Below are 17,113 nucleotides of genomic sequence, written 5' to 3'. Positions count from 1 at the left end.
TTTTCAAAATTGTTTGATATAAGAGATTCAGACATCTTAAAAATAGTTGGAATGTTTGGTGCTTTCAGAATGTCGCCTGTTGGTCTGAGAGAGCAAGACTGACCTTTAGATTACTCTGCAAGGTTCCTCTCTCTGATGCAGGCCTAGTATATTTTCAGGAAGGGTTTGACATTTCATAATAGAGGGAGGGAGATTTGGTCTTGTGTCTTTAATTGACACACTGACAAGTGTAAGATTTCTATAGTTTTTTTTTTATCATACATGCATGAAGAGTTTCTGATCAGCGTATTTTGTAAGCAGGAAAAGCATTTACAGTGGCTGCTTATTCAGGATATGTAGACTGACTTTTTGGAAATACATGAAATTGCCATGTTTATTAAAGAACAATTGGGCACAAAATTAATTCTGTTTGGGCATGCAGTTAAATATAATATATCTTAGCTGTGTTGATTGATTGGGGATATTAACACATGTTACAGATTGTATAGCCATAGCAAAATGTCAGTTTTCCTTCTTCCTCCAGTCCATGTGTCAGATTTTCTAAGTGTTGTCAATTTGCAAATTGCATGAGATTTAAAATTGGATTGGTTTATATGATCCTCTTAGCAGAAGGACAGCCGGGGGTTCATTTTTTTTAGAGTATAATTGTTTGCTATCAAGCATAATCTAAACTTTTTAGAAGAATAAACTGAATATTTATATAATACTTTATATAAAATTTTGCTTCTCTGCTATTTGTGCATCCATATTAATGACTACATGTTCTTCCCCTTAGAGAAGTACCTTTACAGTGTAGTTTGTTCAGTTTCCTTATTTCTAATTAAAGTGAAGCATAATTTGAGTAATTAGTACAGGCACCCTTGCAGTCATAAGTAGGGATAGCCTGCAGCCATATTGCTTGTGTTGTGAGCTTGTCAGCATTAACAAAGGATTGAGCCAGGTCAGTTCTTAGCTGATAGATTTCCAAGGATGAACTGGTGCTGTTCCCTATGATTGAGCCAATTCCCCACCATTGTGTTCTAAGTTGCTATCCTGTACCTATCATTGTGCTATCTGCAGCGCTATCTTTCAGGTCATGTCTACACTTAAAATGCTGCATCAATCTTGTAGCACTTTAATGAAGAGGCTCTATGCCAATGGGAGAGAGCTCTCTCATTGGCATAGTTAATCTGCCTCCTCAAGAGGCGATAGCTATGTTGGTGGGATAAGCTCTCTTGCCACCATAGCACTGTCTACACGGGGATGGGAGAAACAAGGGGGGACGGTTTGGTTGTTATAACTACGATTGCTCAGGAGTGTTGATTTTTCACACCCCTGAGTGACATAGTTATACCAATATAGGTCTGTAGTGTAGACCAGACCTCAGATGAGAGATAAAACTGAAGTCCTGACTGTGATCTCTGGTCCCTTATTCATGCCATTCCTCTGTTTTCTGGCTTTTCCCACATGCCTGCTGACCGCAGCTGGTATTTAGGTGCCATATCTTAGACGGTTGCCTCAACGTAGTGCTCTGGAATAGGTACTCTTCTCTACAAAGGTAGTGACTTCTACAAATCTATTCAGTGACTCATCTGCCTCTGGCTTTTTTTTTTTTTTTCAGTTTAAAGTAGATCTTCTGAAAGAGGCTTATAGTTCTTTTTGTTTCATTCAGTCCTTTGCACTTGGCTGCCTTTTTTGAGTTTGATCTCTTGTTTGGTTGGTTTGAGTAATTTTACATCATTGTATCTTTTGTTATGGTTATAAATTTAATAAGACAATCTCCAATTCACAGGAGAGCCAGTATGTTGACTGACTAGATGTGTATTTTCATCTTTCCTAGGTACTTGCCTTCCCTGTCCTTTATGGTCTCTTAACCTTTTCCCTCAGAAATTGGGGGGGGTTCTACTCATGTCATTGGCTGTTTTGTACTTGTCTATTAGAGAGACAAAGGTGGGTGAGGTAATATCTTTTATTGGACCAACTTCTGTTGGTGAGAGAGACAAGCTGGGGCCAAACGTGAAGAAGATCTCTGTGTAGCTCAAAAGTTTGTCTCTTTCATGAACAGAAATTGATCCAAAAAAAATATTACTTCACCCACCTTGTCTCTCTAATATCCTAGGACCAACATGGCTACAACGCTGTATTTGTCTATGAAAGTTTAAATAGAGCTGCTAGTGCAACTCTGCCTTGTTACAATATCTCCTTGTGCTATTTTTCTTCATCAATCTGCTCTGAGTTTGCATTTCATTTGTTGTATTGATGTCACTTATGTCATATGCAGCTTATATCCTTTCCTATCTTGTTTCCTTTAATCTCTCTTTAGGGGCATGGTGGAATACTCTTCAGCCAGAGATGGAATTCAATCTTTTGTTCATTGAACCTCTATAAATTAACTTTATTATCTTGTTCATCGTTTTTTCTCTATGTACATTTGTGTTTAACTGGCTCTTGCATCCCATGATTACTTCTGTATAGAACTACTTTAACAGCAGTTACTGGGATAATGTTCAGATGTTAATCTCGAAGAAAATAAAACTAGACTCTCATGTTTCCAAGTGACCAGTTGTTTTCCATAATGATGCAGAACGCTGAATTGTGGTTTTCATGTTGTGGGGGTGATCCACTGGTGTCTAAATGAAGACCCTTAATATTGAATATGGTGCAACATGTACTTGTATTTGTTGAAGTCTGAGATAAGTTGGCATTTTCTGTCTCGTGCTCTTGAAGTAGGAATACAAAGTCCCTAACTCTCACATTTTTAGATTGTATAGGTTCATGAGCACATGTAGAAATACTTTTGTTTGTTGTATTCTTAGATTGATAGGTTACTGCACTGCCATCTGAACCCCCAGACATTTAAATGAACTAATCCCTTAAAAATTGGGTGTGTGCTTTTTTGGTGCCTTATGATGTATATAAAGAAGGCCTGAAAGGCGCGCATGCACTTTTTTTTTTTTTAACTACTTTGGAAATGGTGAGAGGAACTCCAGTCTGTTTTCCCTAGCTTCCCTGAAAGATCTATTGGGGTGGGACATCCAGGGGCATTTTCATTGTGAGCTCTCAAACTCTAATTGAAGAGCTCATGGCACAAGATTGTCCTTTTATTCAAAATGTTTAGTAGTCATTGAAATGAAGTGTTAACAACAAAAACAAAATCCCTTCTCCCTGCTTAATGTCTCAACCTTCACTCTACTGGCTCTTGTAATATGAAATGACAACAACTGCTCCAGTTATCAGTCTTTGACAAGATGTAAATGTTTAATGTAGGAAACAAAGAGAGCCCCTCCTTCCACAGTGTCTTGAGAGGTGGTTGTGGGGAGTTGGAACCTTCACATTCCCTTTATACATCCCAGAGAAGCACAAACAAGACGCATCCTTTTTTATTTTTTCTCTGTGCAGTTCACCTTTGACAAGTTTGTTTAAATATTATTTGATTTCCCCAAGATTTGGAACTGCTAAAGAACTTTAGGGATGAACATGAAACGTTCACCATTTTAATTTTATTCAAGTGTATTTGAGGGATAAAAATGGAAAATTATATTTTACCTAAAAAACCTCACTCCTAGATAGGGACAACTAGCATGTATGCCCTCTGAGCCTGATCTTGAAAATGCTTTAACATGGGTTTAAATGTATACATATAATTAATCCCATTGACTTCAATGGGGCTACAGATAGGGGTAAAGATAAGCACATGCTTTTGCAGGATTGGGAGCCTAAATATGTTTTTAAAAATTATGATGCGGTACGTTATTTGATAACTAAAACTGTACTAGTTATCATGTGCTCAGATGACACTATATAAAATGCATTTTGGTATTGTGTTTAAAAAATTCTGGCATCCACAATTCATACTATTGCTAGTTTTTAATTCTGGTTTGTTGTTGGGATTTTTTTGTTAGATTTAATGTGAACAATAAAATTCTTCATCCTGAAATTGCGGAATGGTAAGTAGTTTATAACCTTTCTTTTCCTAAGCCTTTTTTTGTAACTTGTTTATTTTATTACTTCTCCCAGCAGAATCTGGTAAATTCCTTATTGCATGTTTTACAGTAGACATTCCAACAGAAGCCTCTCCCTTTACTGTTTGACATTTTTTTATTCTTATGTTTCATGCTGGGAATGAAAATAGCATGGAAAGATTTAGTTTTTACTTTCTTTTAAAAATCAACATTCTGTAACACCATAAGAGAAGTTAAGTAACATTTAAAAGGTCTAGGCATTACTACAATGAATAACAAAGGAACTATTAATTTAAAACTTGATATAAGGGGTGCCATTTTATAAACATTGTTTTTACTTCCTGTAGGGTTTATTTTAATAGCATTAATTCTGATGAATTATTTTATTGTTCATATATATGTCCTATGTAATTCTAGAGGAACTCATAGCAATCTATTTATATGTTAACACCAACCTAAGATAAACCAAATTATAAGGTGCCACAGAACATTAATGTTAATATTTCTTAATTTGTTACAATATTAGTTACAACACTTCGTAATATACGTAAGTTATAGTAATATACTATTTTTTCTTAGAAAGCTTTTGCATTTTGGTAGCCACGATTCCTCCATTTTAACAGTATCATTAGTGTTGTCTTAACAACCGTTTTATAACTAAGGCTTTCTATTTTTTCATTTAGCAAATTAACTGAAGAGACAGCAGAGTGGATTTTTGCTAATTAAATTGGTTTTTAACTAAGCATTTTAAATGTATTAGTCTGGAGCTGAGAAAACAAAACCTTACTTATGACAGATAAGCTACTTGTTTTTCAGAACCTTTAAAAAATAAACAGGAAAAATACATACTGCATTCTACTATTGCAGCTTAATATATTACAGGCTACTATACATTACTCTTATTAGTAACTTGTGTTAATAATAAACATTACTCTAGTATGAATAATCTTCTGTACAGTAGTCCATGTACTGAAAAGAAGTGTGAAGTTGAAATTTGTCTTGAAGGCACCCGATCATTAACATATCAGAGTAATGGAAGCTTAATAAGCCAGATTCTTTGTTCTGTTGCATATCCGTTTCACTACTTTTGGTAGTGTAATAATGTTTTAAAAGAAAAAAAAGGAACACTTTTTAAATAAAATAAAGCTATATTAGAGTCATCGGTATGAGATGGAGATGTGTAATAGCTGAGTTCCTCTTCTGCAGTTCCCGCACAATTTAGGAGAGGGGAGGTCTCTTAGTGCAGAAACCTATGCAGCTGGCACAGGTTTCTGCACTAAGAACAAGGAAGTTCCCACGCAGAAGCTTGAATAATTTAGAGTCAAGGTTTCTGAATTAGGTGCTTGATCTTGCAAGGTGCTAAACTCTCTATGAAGTGATTAGAACACATTGGTAGTCGCACTGAAATCAATAGAGCTACTCAAATACTCAAAATTAAGCACAAACTTAAGCGCCTTGTCATGATATAGACCAGTTCAGTGTGTATATCGCTAATAGTTATGGCCCAAGATATATGGATTAATGAAGTTTAGGTTGAAATAATTTGTTATACATTTCAAGAAACTTTTTATAAGTTGTTGCTTTTAATTTTCCCACTCATTTTTCTGGTATTAAAAAAAGCTACAATCCATCCCCTGTTCCCTTTATCAAAGTAATATCTTGTTTAAAAAAAAATTAAAAAGTTAAGTGTTGCCCGAGAGTGGGGCTGAACCCATGAGTTCTATATGAACTAGCATTGTCCTAACCCTGGTTTCACACTGGTATATTGATCTGGGGTTGAACTTGGAGATTCAGGTAGTCACTGTTATACCTAGATTAGAGCAAACTAACTGGCTCCCATGATGCTCGTGTGACAGATATTGCAATCCCTTGTAATATTGTTGGGGACCATATTTTATTAAGTTTATGTATCATGGTGGTCCAAGGATTATATGCAGTGGGGGGGGGATTACCACAACTCTTCCAGGAACCCAAAATAGTAGGGGGTGATTAAGGTGAATCACTTATGTTGCGAACATCTCCATAGAGATACCACCCCCTGAAGAGGCTTGCATATACTGGTTCAGACTCAGTTTTCCAGAGACCAACAGACCAAAAGAGGGCTTTTAATATAAAAAGGCTGAGTTTAAATTTTCTCCTCCAGCAAATGGACAGGACCTTCAGTCAAAGGGGGGGCCCCAACTCTTGTGGAAGGGTTGGAAAGACTTTTTCCCACTAGGACCCCATAAGACAGATGTGTGACTCCTGGTATATTTTAAAGATTATGTGTTTAAATCTGTTCATTGTTTTTATTATGTTTCATCTATAATTTTTTTCCTTAAGAATAAATGTGCTTGTTTGTATGGTAATTTGTAACTACTGGCAATACGCTGTTCATAGCCCTCTCAGAGAAAGCCTTTAGCTAGACTGACTTAATGGGCGTATCACAATATAAACTGTGCAGACTTAAAACCCCCAGTCAGAAGGACTATGAGCAGGTGATTTCAGGAGACATAAGACCTGACTGGGCATTCCTGGAGTGGGCAACAGAGGAGGGGATACAGGTGCAGTTACTCTGAAACTATGACAGCTAGCACTTCAGAACAAATGTTACAGACTGTTTGCATGTGAGGCAGTCAGGGTTGGTATCATAGTACTGCAGTATTTCTTATATGAAGCAAGATTACTTCAAGCATTTTGAATGGGTACTTAGATAAGTCTGCTATTAAACTCCTTCTCCATTTTCTTATCCATACAAATCTTGAGATTCAAAGAGAATTTATGGGGTGAGAGAATTTATTTAGAAGTTCAGATAACCTTGACAGGTACTCTGTTAGCATGGCTGGAAGTTTAGAATAGAGTTGCTGAATATGTTTAGATAATTGTTTTTTTTTATATGTGGTCACTTTCTATTGCATAAATTTTCTGATCCAGATGTCCTTTTTAATATTGCTCCACCAGTGATTTGTTCATCTTAATGCATGCAAAATTATGGAGGTGCTCTTGTAGCTCCTTAGTTAAAGTTGCATTGTGATTTCCACTTCAAGCAGAGGCTAAATCCTTCAAAAATATATATTAGTCTCTCAGAAGCATTCAAAGTATCCCTGTTGCAACAAGATCAAGATCCTTGGATTTGGGGCATTGCTCATGGGAGAGGAGGGAATCACTTAAAGGAGCCTTCTAAAAATGGCCACCTTTAGAAATTTACAGGAAGGAGTCTCATGATTCTGTGAGTCACTAAAGAATGTCAACAGGTGGCTGTCTGAAAATTGGTACCCCCCTTCTGAGACCCCAACTCAACAGCATCAGATTGAGGGTATAGTATGTGCAGGAGGGAGAGTAAAGGTAGATGAGGTGGAAGTGTAGGGGAGGAAATCAGAAGAAAAGTCTGAATTGAACTTGAAGAGATTGGTGGAGCTAGCAGTAGAGCAGAAAGAATCTCCTTTGTACTATATTGTACTTGAATGCTAGAGAAGAACTTTGGACCTCATTCTTTCCCAATATAAAAAATAGCACTTGGTATGCTTTCTCAGGGCACATAGCTCTTCAGAAAATTCTACTGTAGCTGTCAGAGTTCAGGTGTAATTGAAAAGGTGGTGTGTTCTTCATAACTTGGAAGCAGGTGTTTTTTGGGGAGTAAGGAGTCTAGATGTTTGGGTGATATGGCATATGCACCAAGACTGCCTTAATTAATAGTTTCCTTGGCTTTTTCAGTTTGTACCTAAGCAACATTAGCTGGAAAGTAATAAATTTTTGGAATGAAGAATATATATTTTTTTTTTAGAATATTGAATAATTCAGATCATTTGTATACTACATTTCATGACAGGGATGCACAAAAAGTCTTCTCCTTAAAGTTGAATTGATTAATTTTGAGTTGTATTTTTCCATTGACACATTTATCCTTTCACATTTTAGCAAAAGCTGTAGCATTTTGTTTTCCATTATATTTGTTGGGGAAATCCCATTTTGTCAAAATTGACAACTAAAGGTCAAATGGCTGAGCCTTCTGAACCAACAATAAATGTGAACTAGAATCTCCCACTGTCCTCTAACACCCTACTGGGACAAGGGTTCAGTGCTGACGAGAGAGTATGATAAATTATGGATCGGATGTCCCCGATACTCTTTAAGCCTTTGTTTTCAGAGTTTTCTAATTAAACTGATTTATCACGCAATTTAAAAGATGAAACACGTAAAAAGAACTTGACCTGAAAACTGAATGTATTTTAAATTTTTTTTGCAGTTATTGCAGAAGTTTTGTTTTAGATTATTTACATATCCAATACAATTTAAAACGTACATTTAAGTGCTTTATTTAAAACGCCAGTTTAAAAATATAAAACATATATGCTGGATATGTAGTATACTCCAAATATTGAATCCCCTTTTCTCCCCCTGAAAAACACATCCCAGACACTAAACCCGTTTGACCTCGTATGTCAGTCAGAATGAAGTTTTCCTACAATTGCACAATGGGCTATTGTCAGTCTATAGTCCCAGTGTCTGTCTACCTTTATGCTGATCTCCACATCAATCATTTTATTGAAATAGAAATAAAGTAATTGCAATGAAACATTGTCACTGGATAAATGTGTCCCAGTTGGAACATGACTAAAAGCCATCCCTTTGCCTTGGCATTTATCTGACAGAAGCAGCTCATCACTCATAGTCACTGTTCTATTTCATTGCTTTTGCTTCTTTAATTGAATAGAATCAAGCACTAAAAATACCAATTGTTATATAATGTTTGCAATAATTTTGATATTTTAATAACTTGTAGTATATCCTAGAGGGGTTATCTGAACAGTGGGGGAGAAGCATTTAGCAATATATGAACATTTTGTTTATATATGCTGTATTTCACTAGCCACTTTAGGAATGATGAACTTGAGTGTTTATGTACGGTCAGTTTCACGTCTTCTGTGCTTTTTGCATATTTTGAGGGACAGCTGCAACTTTTTTTCTTTTGTTTGAGTGGATCCTCCTACAAATGAGAAAATTGCTATGTAGCTAACTTTTCCACATGTTTTAAAACTGGGCATGAGTTTTGTGAGTGCATTTATATGTATATTTCATATTTTCATGTTTCTGTAGAAAACTTGTAATACTTTGATCAGTCAGTGCTTGGTCTTTAGAGATATGTTTAAGATCTCAAGGATAATTTTGTGTTCATTATACAGCTTTCTCTTTCAAGCAGGTATAGCTTGCCCATTTAAAATCTTTGGGAAACTAACAATTCTATTGTTGGATAATTTACCAATAAAGTAAATGAGCATAGGAAATCCTGTAATTTTAGCACTTTTACACTTTAGGCACATAGTTTAAGGGTAGCTTCAGGATGTGCAGAAGTGAATTAGCAATCAGGGAATGAATATGAATCGTAGGATTTTGGAACTACAGGATGTAGGCAGTACAGAGCCTGTGTTGAAGGAAAGAAAGTGACTACGAAAATGCAGAAGAATGTTTAATAATAATCAGTTACTGTTTTTGTGAAAATAGTAAAAGAATTACTTTATTTGATGGTTTAAAACAGATAGTAGATCAGATTCTTCTTCTTAGGGTGCTTTCTCATGTTGATTCCATTCAAGGTGTGTGTGCGCCTATGTGCACAGTCATCAGAGATTTTTGCCTGATGGTATCCACAGGGTCGGCTGTGGCACCCCCTTGAGTGCCGTGCTCATGCTCTGGTATATTAAGCACCACCAGCCCTACGTCCTCTCAGTTTCTTCTTACCGCCCATGACAGTTGGTCGGAGCACCTTGTCTTGCTTTGCAAAAGTGTTCGTGGTTCTTTAAAACCCATTGTCTATCTTCTTTGTATATCATTCATAGGTATTTAGCCATTGAATAAAGTGTTAGGTTTGTCTGGTAGTTAGAGTCCCGGCTGGGACTTCACCCTGGAGCAGGGCATGCCCTGTTCCCCCAGCTTCAAACCATGCTTGTCATGCAACAGGCCGATGCCTATTAGTGATCCCCACGACAGCTGTTTGAAGTGCTTTAAAGGACAAGTGCAGAATCTGTTAAGAACTTTTGAGCGGGGTATCCACTTGAGGGCCCTCCTCATGGAGGCTGTGCTTCATCCTGCATCCCTCCCACTCGGACCCCACTCCTAGCATCTTGGCATTGGTGCAGAGTGCACTGCCGGCACCAGGCCCCACCGGGCACTGTTCCCCCTTCCTGGTGCCCAAGAAGTGGCAAAAGAAGAAGAGCCCCTCGGCACTGGAAGGGAGAGGGACTTCGGGCAAAGGACCTATGTCAGGCCACATGCCCTCTCTGGAGCTTCACGAGGCTACTGTTGCAGTCAGACCTCCAAGCCCAGCCATGGATCTGTTTCCAACTCCCAGGAGTGGCAGGGGACCCTGGCTTCTCCTAGGGCCTTCATTGCCCTAAGCGGCCCTGGCGGTTAAAGAACAAGTAGGCCGGCCACAGATGCCATGCCAGGTGCCAGACTCAGCTAAGACCTCAACATCCAAGGGCAAGCTGGTCATGGGGCCACCCCATTAAGGCAGGGAAGCATCCTCGGCCCCCGATTGCAGGCGTGGCTCCCCATCGCCACAGTCTAGGAAACTGCCTTCTCATCCTCAGAAGGCCCGCATCCCTGACGCTGTGCTTTCCCCCTACGAGGCATGGGACACTGGACTCAAAGCACCAGTCCCCATACCCTCGGTACAAATGAACTTCCCACTAGATGTCACCATGGTGCAGGTCACCATCACCTAGATGGTCTCCCAGACATCGGTCCCCACCGGCGTAGGATTGCTCCCAGTCACAGCACCGGTCTCCATGTCCCTGGTACTGCTCGTTGGGCAAGCACTGATCCTCGCCCTCTTCTCACCAGTTGCTGATGAGGGTCAGTCAGCAGCCTAAGGACTCCATGGCTCCACCCAGGTCACCTGAGGGGCAACAGTCCGAGTTGGACTAGGAGTTCGCTCCCTCTCCAAGAAAGGGTGAATCACCGCCAACCCGCGAGACCAGTATGGCATCCACAGTGGTGGCATGGCAGCAGGGACAGTGGTCTGACCAATGGCCATACTGGAATCTGTGGGGTGTGCCTGTAATGCCAGTCCCGTATTCCCACCTTTGCTCCCTGGCCGCCTCGGACAAACTGCCACTGGCACCGAAGTCAGAACACAGTGCCGAATCCAATTCAGGGACAGCACAGCAGGCTCCAACGCCTAAGGAGCCATCCCTAGAGAAGGAAGGGGAACCCGCCACTTCCTCTGCAGTGTCTCCGGACGAAGCGGTAATGGTCCCCTCCCAAACTGGCAGTCCCCCTGACGATTTCAAGGAGCACAAGGCCCTCCTTAAAAGGGTGGCTACCAATTTAAACTTGGAGATTGAGGAGTCAGTAAAGGAGTCCGATGACCTATTTAATGATATATATCATCCTCCACCCCGGCCCGGGTTGCACTGCCCGTCCACCCAGGGGTCTTTAAGATTGCGAAATTGCTGTGGCAGACCCCTCTTCCATTCTGCCTACTTCTAAAAAGGTGGAAAATAAGTACTACGTCCCTGCAAAGGGATCTGAATATCTGTACACGCACCCTCCAGCAGGGTCATTGGTCATGTCCACTGTTAATGAAAGGGACAGGCAGGGACAGGTGAGTGACATGCCAAAAAGCAAAGATGCCAAGAGATTGGATTTATTTGGCAGGGGGATTTATTCAATGGCAAGCCTTCTATTTTGGGTGTCTAACCACCAGCCCTGGTAGGCAGGTACAGTTTTAATCTGTGGGACTCCCTTAGCAAATTCAAGGAGGCCCTCCCACAGGACTGAGCCCAGGTATTTGCCACTTTAGTAGAGGAAGGTGAAGTGGTAGGAAAAGGTGCCCTCCAGATGGCCTGGGATGCTACGGACTCAGCGGCCAGGGTTTTCGCCTCTGCAGTGGTAATGAGGTGCAGCTCTTGGGTACAGTCCTCCGGGTTATCCCAGGAGATGCAGACCACCATTCAGGATCTCCTGTTTGAGGGAGCAGGGCTCTTCTCCGTGCTCACAGACGCAAGGCTCCATAGCCTTAAAGACTCCCTTGTCACCCTCCACTCCTTGGGCCTTCATACCCCTGAGCTATTCTGTCCTCTGCCTCCCCAGTCTAGGTCCTGAGTACCTACAGGAAAAAGGACAGAGACAAGGGGTTTAAGCGGTGACACCGGTCTTCTTCCCATTCATCTCCTCAGCCTGGCACTTCCAGTAACCAAGGAAGCCAGAAACAGGCATTTTGACGTTGCGCCCAGTCACATCCCAGGATCCACCCTCCTACTTTTTCCTCAACCACCTGCTCCCCTTCCAGTCGGCCTGGTCACGGCTGACCTTGGACCATGGCGTGCTTGACATAATATCTTCAGGTTACACCCTGCGGTTCATGGCTGACCATCCCTCCCATCTTCCTTCCACGTCACTCTTGAAGGACCCTTCTTACAAGCAACTCGTCCTTCAAGAGGTCAAGAATCTTCTGCACCTGGGGGCAGTGGAGGAGGTCCCTCAAGACATGAAAAGGAAAGCTTTCTACTCCCAAAAGCAAAAGGGGGCCTCAGACCCATTCTGGACTTGTCACCTCAACAAGTCTCTCAAGAAGTTGAAGTTTCACATGGTCTCCCTGGCCTCTATCATCCCCTCCCTGGACCTGGGAGACTGGTATGCCACCCTTGACTTAAAGGACGCATATTTCCGTTTTCTTAGGACACAGGTGCTTCCTCCATTTCGTGTTGGGCCAGTGCCATTTCCAATTTACTGTGCTGCCCTTCTGTCCCTTCAGCCTGAGAGTGTTCACAAAGTGCATAGAACCAGTGGCTGCTTACCTGAGGCGTTGAGGTGTTCAAATTTATCCATATCTTGACGACTGGCTAATAAACAACCGGTCCTGGGATTCGGTGCAGCTGCATCTCTATCTCCATCCCCATCAGTGACCCACATCTTTGATGCCTTGGACCTGGGGTGGAGAGCCTACCTTGTCGATCTCAGTACGCAAGGTCATTGGTCTAGTCACGATCGCTCCCTACACATCAACATCAGGGAGCTCAGAGCCATTAACTTGGCCTGCCAAGCCTTCCTACCTCACATAAAAAGCAGGGTGGTTCAGGTCCTGACGGACCATACAGAGGCTATGTTCTATATTTACAAGCAAGGTGGAGCCAGATCATCTTCCCTTTTGCCAAGAAGCCCTCAGGCTTTGGGACTTCTGTGTACAACACAACATACATCTCGTAGCCACACACCTCAGGGGCCAATTGCCTCAGCAGGACCTTCTCATCTCACCATGAGTTGTCCCTCCATCCACAAGTTGTCAGCCTTGTCTTCCAGAGGTGGGGAACGCCCCGGGAGGACCTGTTCACATTCAGACAAAACAGGAAGTGCCATGTTTTCTGCTTGATTCAGGGGATTGACAGAGACTCGCTGTCGGATGCTTTTCTGCTCCCAAAACAATGGTAGTTTTCTGCATCTGAACCTGACGGCGCTACACCTGGCGGCTTGGCTGCTGCATGGTTAAATGTGGAGGAGCAGGAGTGCTCGGCCGGTGTCCAACAGGTCCTGTTGGGCAGCAGAAAGCCCTCCACCAGAGCAACTTACCTGACCAAATGGAAGCGGTTTGCTTGTTGGTCCTGAGATAAAGGCATTCAGCCCAAACTGGCCTCGCCACAATTAATCCTGGACTACCTTCTGCATCTCAAGCTCCATGGCCTGTCCCTTTCATCTATTAAGGTAATCTATTAAGGTCCTCTGGCTTCCTGTTCTCTCCTTCTCCTTTCCTGGAAGGTCACATTCTTGGTTGCAATAACATCTCTGAGATTAGGGTGCTTACCTCAGAACCACTCTTTACGGTCTTTTACAAAGATAATATCCAGCTGTAACCATACCTGGCTTTCTTGCCCCAGTTTCATTTGGGCCAGGACATTTACTTACCTGTCTTTTTTCCATAGCCACATAATTGAAGAAGGAGAATAGATTGCATTTCCTAGATGTCAGGAGAGCACTAGCCTTCTAGTTTGAAAGAACCAAGCCATTCCACAAGTCGATGCAATTGTTCGTCATGGTGGCCAACAGGATAAAAGGTTGGCCAGTGTCTGCTCCAAGAATTTCTTCTTGGATCACTGCCTGCATTCGCTGCTGCTATGATCAGGCAAAGGTGCCCCCTCCTGCATTCGTAACTGCCCATTCAACCAGAGCGCAAGCCTCTGAGGCAGCTTTCCTACCCCAAGAGCCTATCCAGGACATCTGTAGGGCAGCTACCTGGTTACCCGTCCACACATTCATGTCCCATTAGACACTTACCCAGCAGGCCTTGGATGATGCTGGCTTTGGTAGAGCAGTGCTGCAAGCCGCAAGACCATGAATTCTGAGCCCACCTCTGAGGATACTGCTTGTGAGTCACCTAGAATGGAATAAACATGAGCAAGCACTCGAAGAAGAAAAAATGGTTACCTATCTTTTTGTAACTGTTGTTCTTCGCGATGTGTTCTCATGTCTATTCCATTACCTGCCCTCTTGCTCCTTCTGTCGGAGTTGCTGGCAAGAAGGAACTGAAAGGGTGTGGGATCAGAGGTGCCTAATATACCAGCACGAGTGCGGCACTCAAGGGGGCACCACAGCTGACTCTAGGAATACTGCTAAGGCAAAAATTTCTGATGACTGTGGATGTCAGCGCACACACCAAAATGGAATGGACATGAGCAACACATCTCGAAGAACAACAGTTATGAAAAGGTAGGTAACAATTTTTACTCTTACTCAGCTTTAATTTTTTTCATTGCTTTAATGAAAGTATTTTCATAGCATAATAGTTTGTATTGATTCATTCTTCTAACTGAGTAATTATTATTATAAAATAAATTGTAACCTTAAACTCATAAAACCCAGTGAATTTAGATTTAGGGTTATCCAAGATCTTTAATGCTGCTCCTTAGCATACTACTGGATATGGGAATTTTTATTGCAAGATTACATACTCCCTTATAATTATGGACTAATTTTTGAAGATACAATAAACAGTGTATGAAATATTTATATCAGATAATGCATGAAAATAGCTTTGAAGAGTTAGTTTTAAATTCTTTCTTTGAAGTTCTTAACACTTATTTGAACTGAATCCTAGAGAGAGAACTTAACTGACATAAATATAACTATTGTGGAAAAAGTGGCTTTTGAAAATTAAACGTAGAACATAACAGCAGAACTCTGAAAGGATCAAGGCAACTCAGTTCTGTGTGATTTTGTTGCTTATCTAGAGCCTCCATATATAGACCAGTTGTAAATTGCTAGCACTTGCCTAAAATGCAAGACTTAAGATGAAGTGACCAAAGAGTGAGTTGCGCACACAGTTCAAAAAGATATAGTTCTGCCATGGAAAGCAGCTAAGAGATTGACAAATGGATTTACATTAAATATAAATAGGACTGATATATTGCTTTCATTTTTTTACCCATATAGTTACTTTCCAAGGGACCCAGATCATTCGTACATTTTTGCACATACACAGAAAAGCAAATAAATTAGAAAACAGGATGTTTATATGTCTCTGGAGACCAGAATACAGCATCTAAGGAATTCACAATTAAGTTATACCGTAGCCATGCTAATGACTTGTTTGGATCACTTCATTAATAGAGAGTAGGTTCTTGGTATGTTGGGCATGACAGTTTTGAAATTTAGCCAATTAAAAAGTTAAAATTAGTTTCAGGCACCAGGCATGTTTCTATTTTAAAGTTTTTCTCTCCCCTGTTGCTGTGTGAAAGACCCACAAAGAGGAGAAACTGCCTATGCAGGAAGTGCATATAAAAGCATGAAATATATGTATGAGTGAATAGGGGCGATAGGGAAAAAATCTTTCTCTATTCTAGTTTTAGTAATCATAGGTTACATCTAACAGTAGCTTTTTTAAAAAAAAAATCATACAAGTGTGTGGAATTTTTTTAAATTGACTGCGTTCAGTAATTTAGCTGTTAGTCTGAGGCTCAGTTTACATAGCAACTATGTATATTCTTCAGTTGCATTAGCTTGAGCCAGTAAGTGATTTTTTTCACCATTCAAATATCAATGAAAGTATGCATATTTGGCCACAAGCTGTTTTTAATAGAATGCTTAAGTGCATATTAGTACACAAATACAATATTTTCTTCTCCTTACTAAGGAGAATTATCTTAAAAAGTATAAATATTAATCATTGAGAATAATAGGACTTTCACCATTTGGCTTTTCTTGCAATGTGAAACTCACTGCTCTTTACAGAAAGCCAGAGAAACTGGACTTTGTGCAGGGAAATGACTACGGGATTAGAGGAAGAGAGAGGGATATCCTGAACCCAAAGCCCACAAAGCAGGCTGAAGCCCCTCCATGGTTGCTACCCTAATCTTCTGGTTGGAATATAGTCAGCTGTCCTCCTGCAATCCATACCTGGAGATTTTGAGCCATGTAATCATAAATTCGGTAGCCCAACAACCCCATCTGAGGAAGTCTTTTGCGGTCTTGTATAGATCACCACTACCACCACCACTGTGGCTTGAGGTGCAGAGGCTCTGGGAAGTTGCACTGCCTGTAGCCTCCCCTCTTGGCAATCAAAAGCAGCACTTGTGTAGTGCAGAGGGTCTTGTGATGGCCCTCCAAGTGAGTGGATATTTCCTTAGAGTTGCAGTGTTTAAATACCTAGAAACAAGGGTGGCAAATGCCACAGAAATTACTATAAATAAAACTAATGCTAAATATGATCTCCTTTATGCAAAAGACAACATAAAAGTTATCATATAAAGCAGAACACAAAGTTTTAAATAAATGTCTTGACAATAAAGCTTTGTGATCTATTCAGGTAGAGTGGGCTTTAGTCCATACTGTTTGCATATGCAGTTGAGCAGTTAGTAATTTGTCAGGAGCTGATCTCAGTAGAGATTAGACATTAAACTATGAAATAAACTATTTGTGAGGCACCTACAGATTACAGATGTATACTTATATTGAAAGCAATAAAAAGGCAGATCAAACAGGTCTTAAATTGTCTGACTAGCACCTTTGGTACTCCAAAGAACACTATCAAAAATCTATAAACTGTTACTCCCTCAATCTAACAAGAACATAGTTAAACTGCTATTCCATGTCTCTTCTCCAAAATAGAGCAATTAATCTCCTCATCTGTACTTGGAATGGGAATATCTTATAACATTCTAGAATTATTCTTCTGGTTTTTCATCCATTCTAAAACACTATTT

The 17,113-nt window shown here is 40.6% G+C and overlaps 1 protein-coding gene across 2 annotated transcripts in view; it reads left to right on the top strand.

The window, feature by feature from the left end:
* The window catches only part of PEPD (peptidase D), a 220,915-nt gene that overhangs the window by 50,775 nt on the left and 153,027 nt on the right, over positions 1-17,113 (top strand). The window contains exon 7 of one of the 2 annotated variants that reach the window (XM_038368850.2): positions 3,882-3,926. The exons of the other annotated variant lie outside the window; for it this stretch is intronic. Within the exon in view, the coding sequence (XP_038224778.1) occupies positions 3,882-3,926 (45 nt within the window). The remainder of the gene's footprint in view (positions 1-3,881; positions 3,927-17,113) is intronic. 2 annotated transcript variants of the gene reach the window in all.

The sequence above is a fragment of the Dermochelys coriacea genome, chromosome 12 (assembly GCF_009764565.3).
Source record: "Dermochelys coriacea isolate rDerCor1 chromosome 12, rDerCor1.pri.v4, whole genome shotgun sequence".
NCBI classification, from domain to species: Eukaryota; Metazoa; Chordata; order Testudines; family Dermochelyidae; genus Dermochelys; species Dermochelys coriacea.
This window is presented reverse-complemented; position numbering and strand designations above follow the sequence as displayed.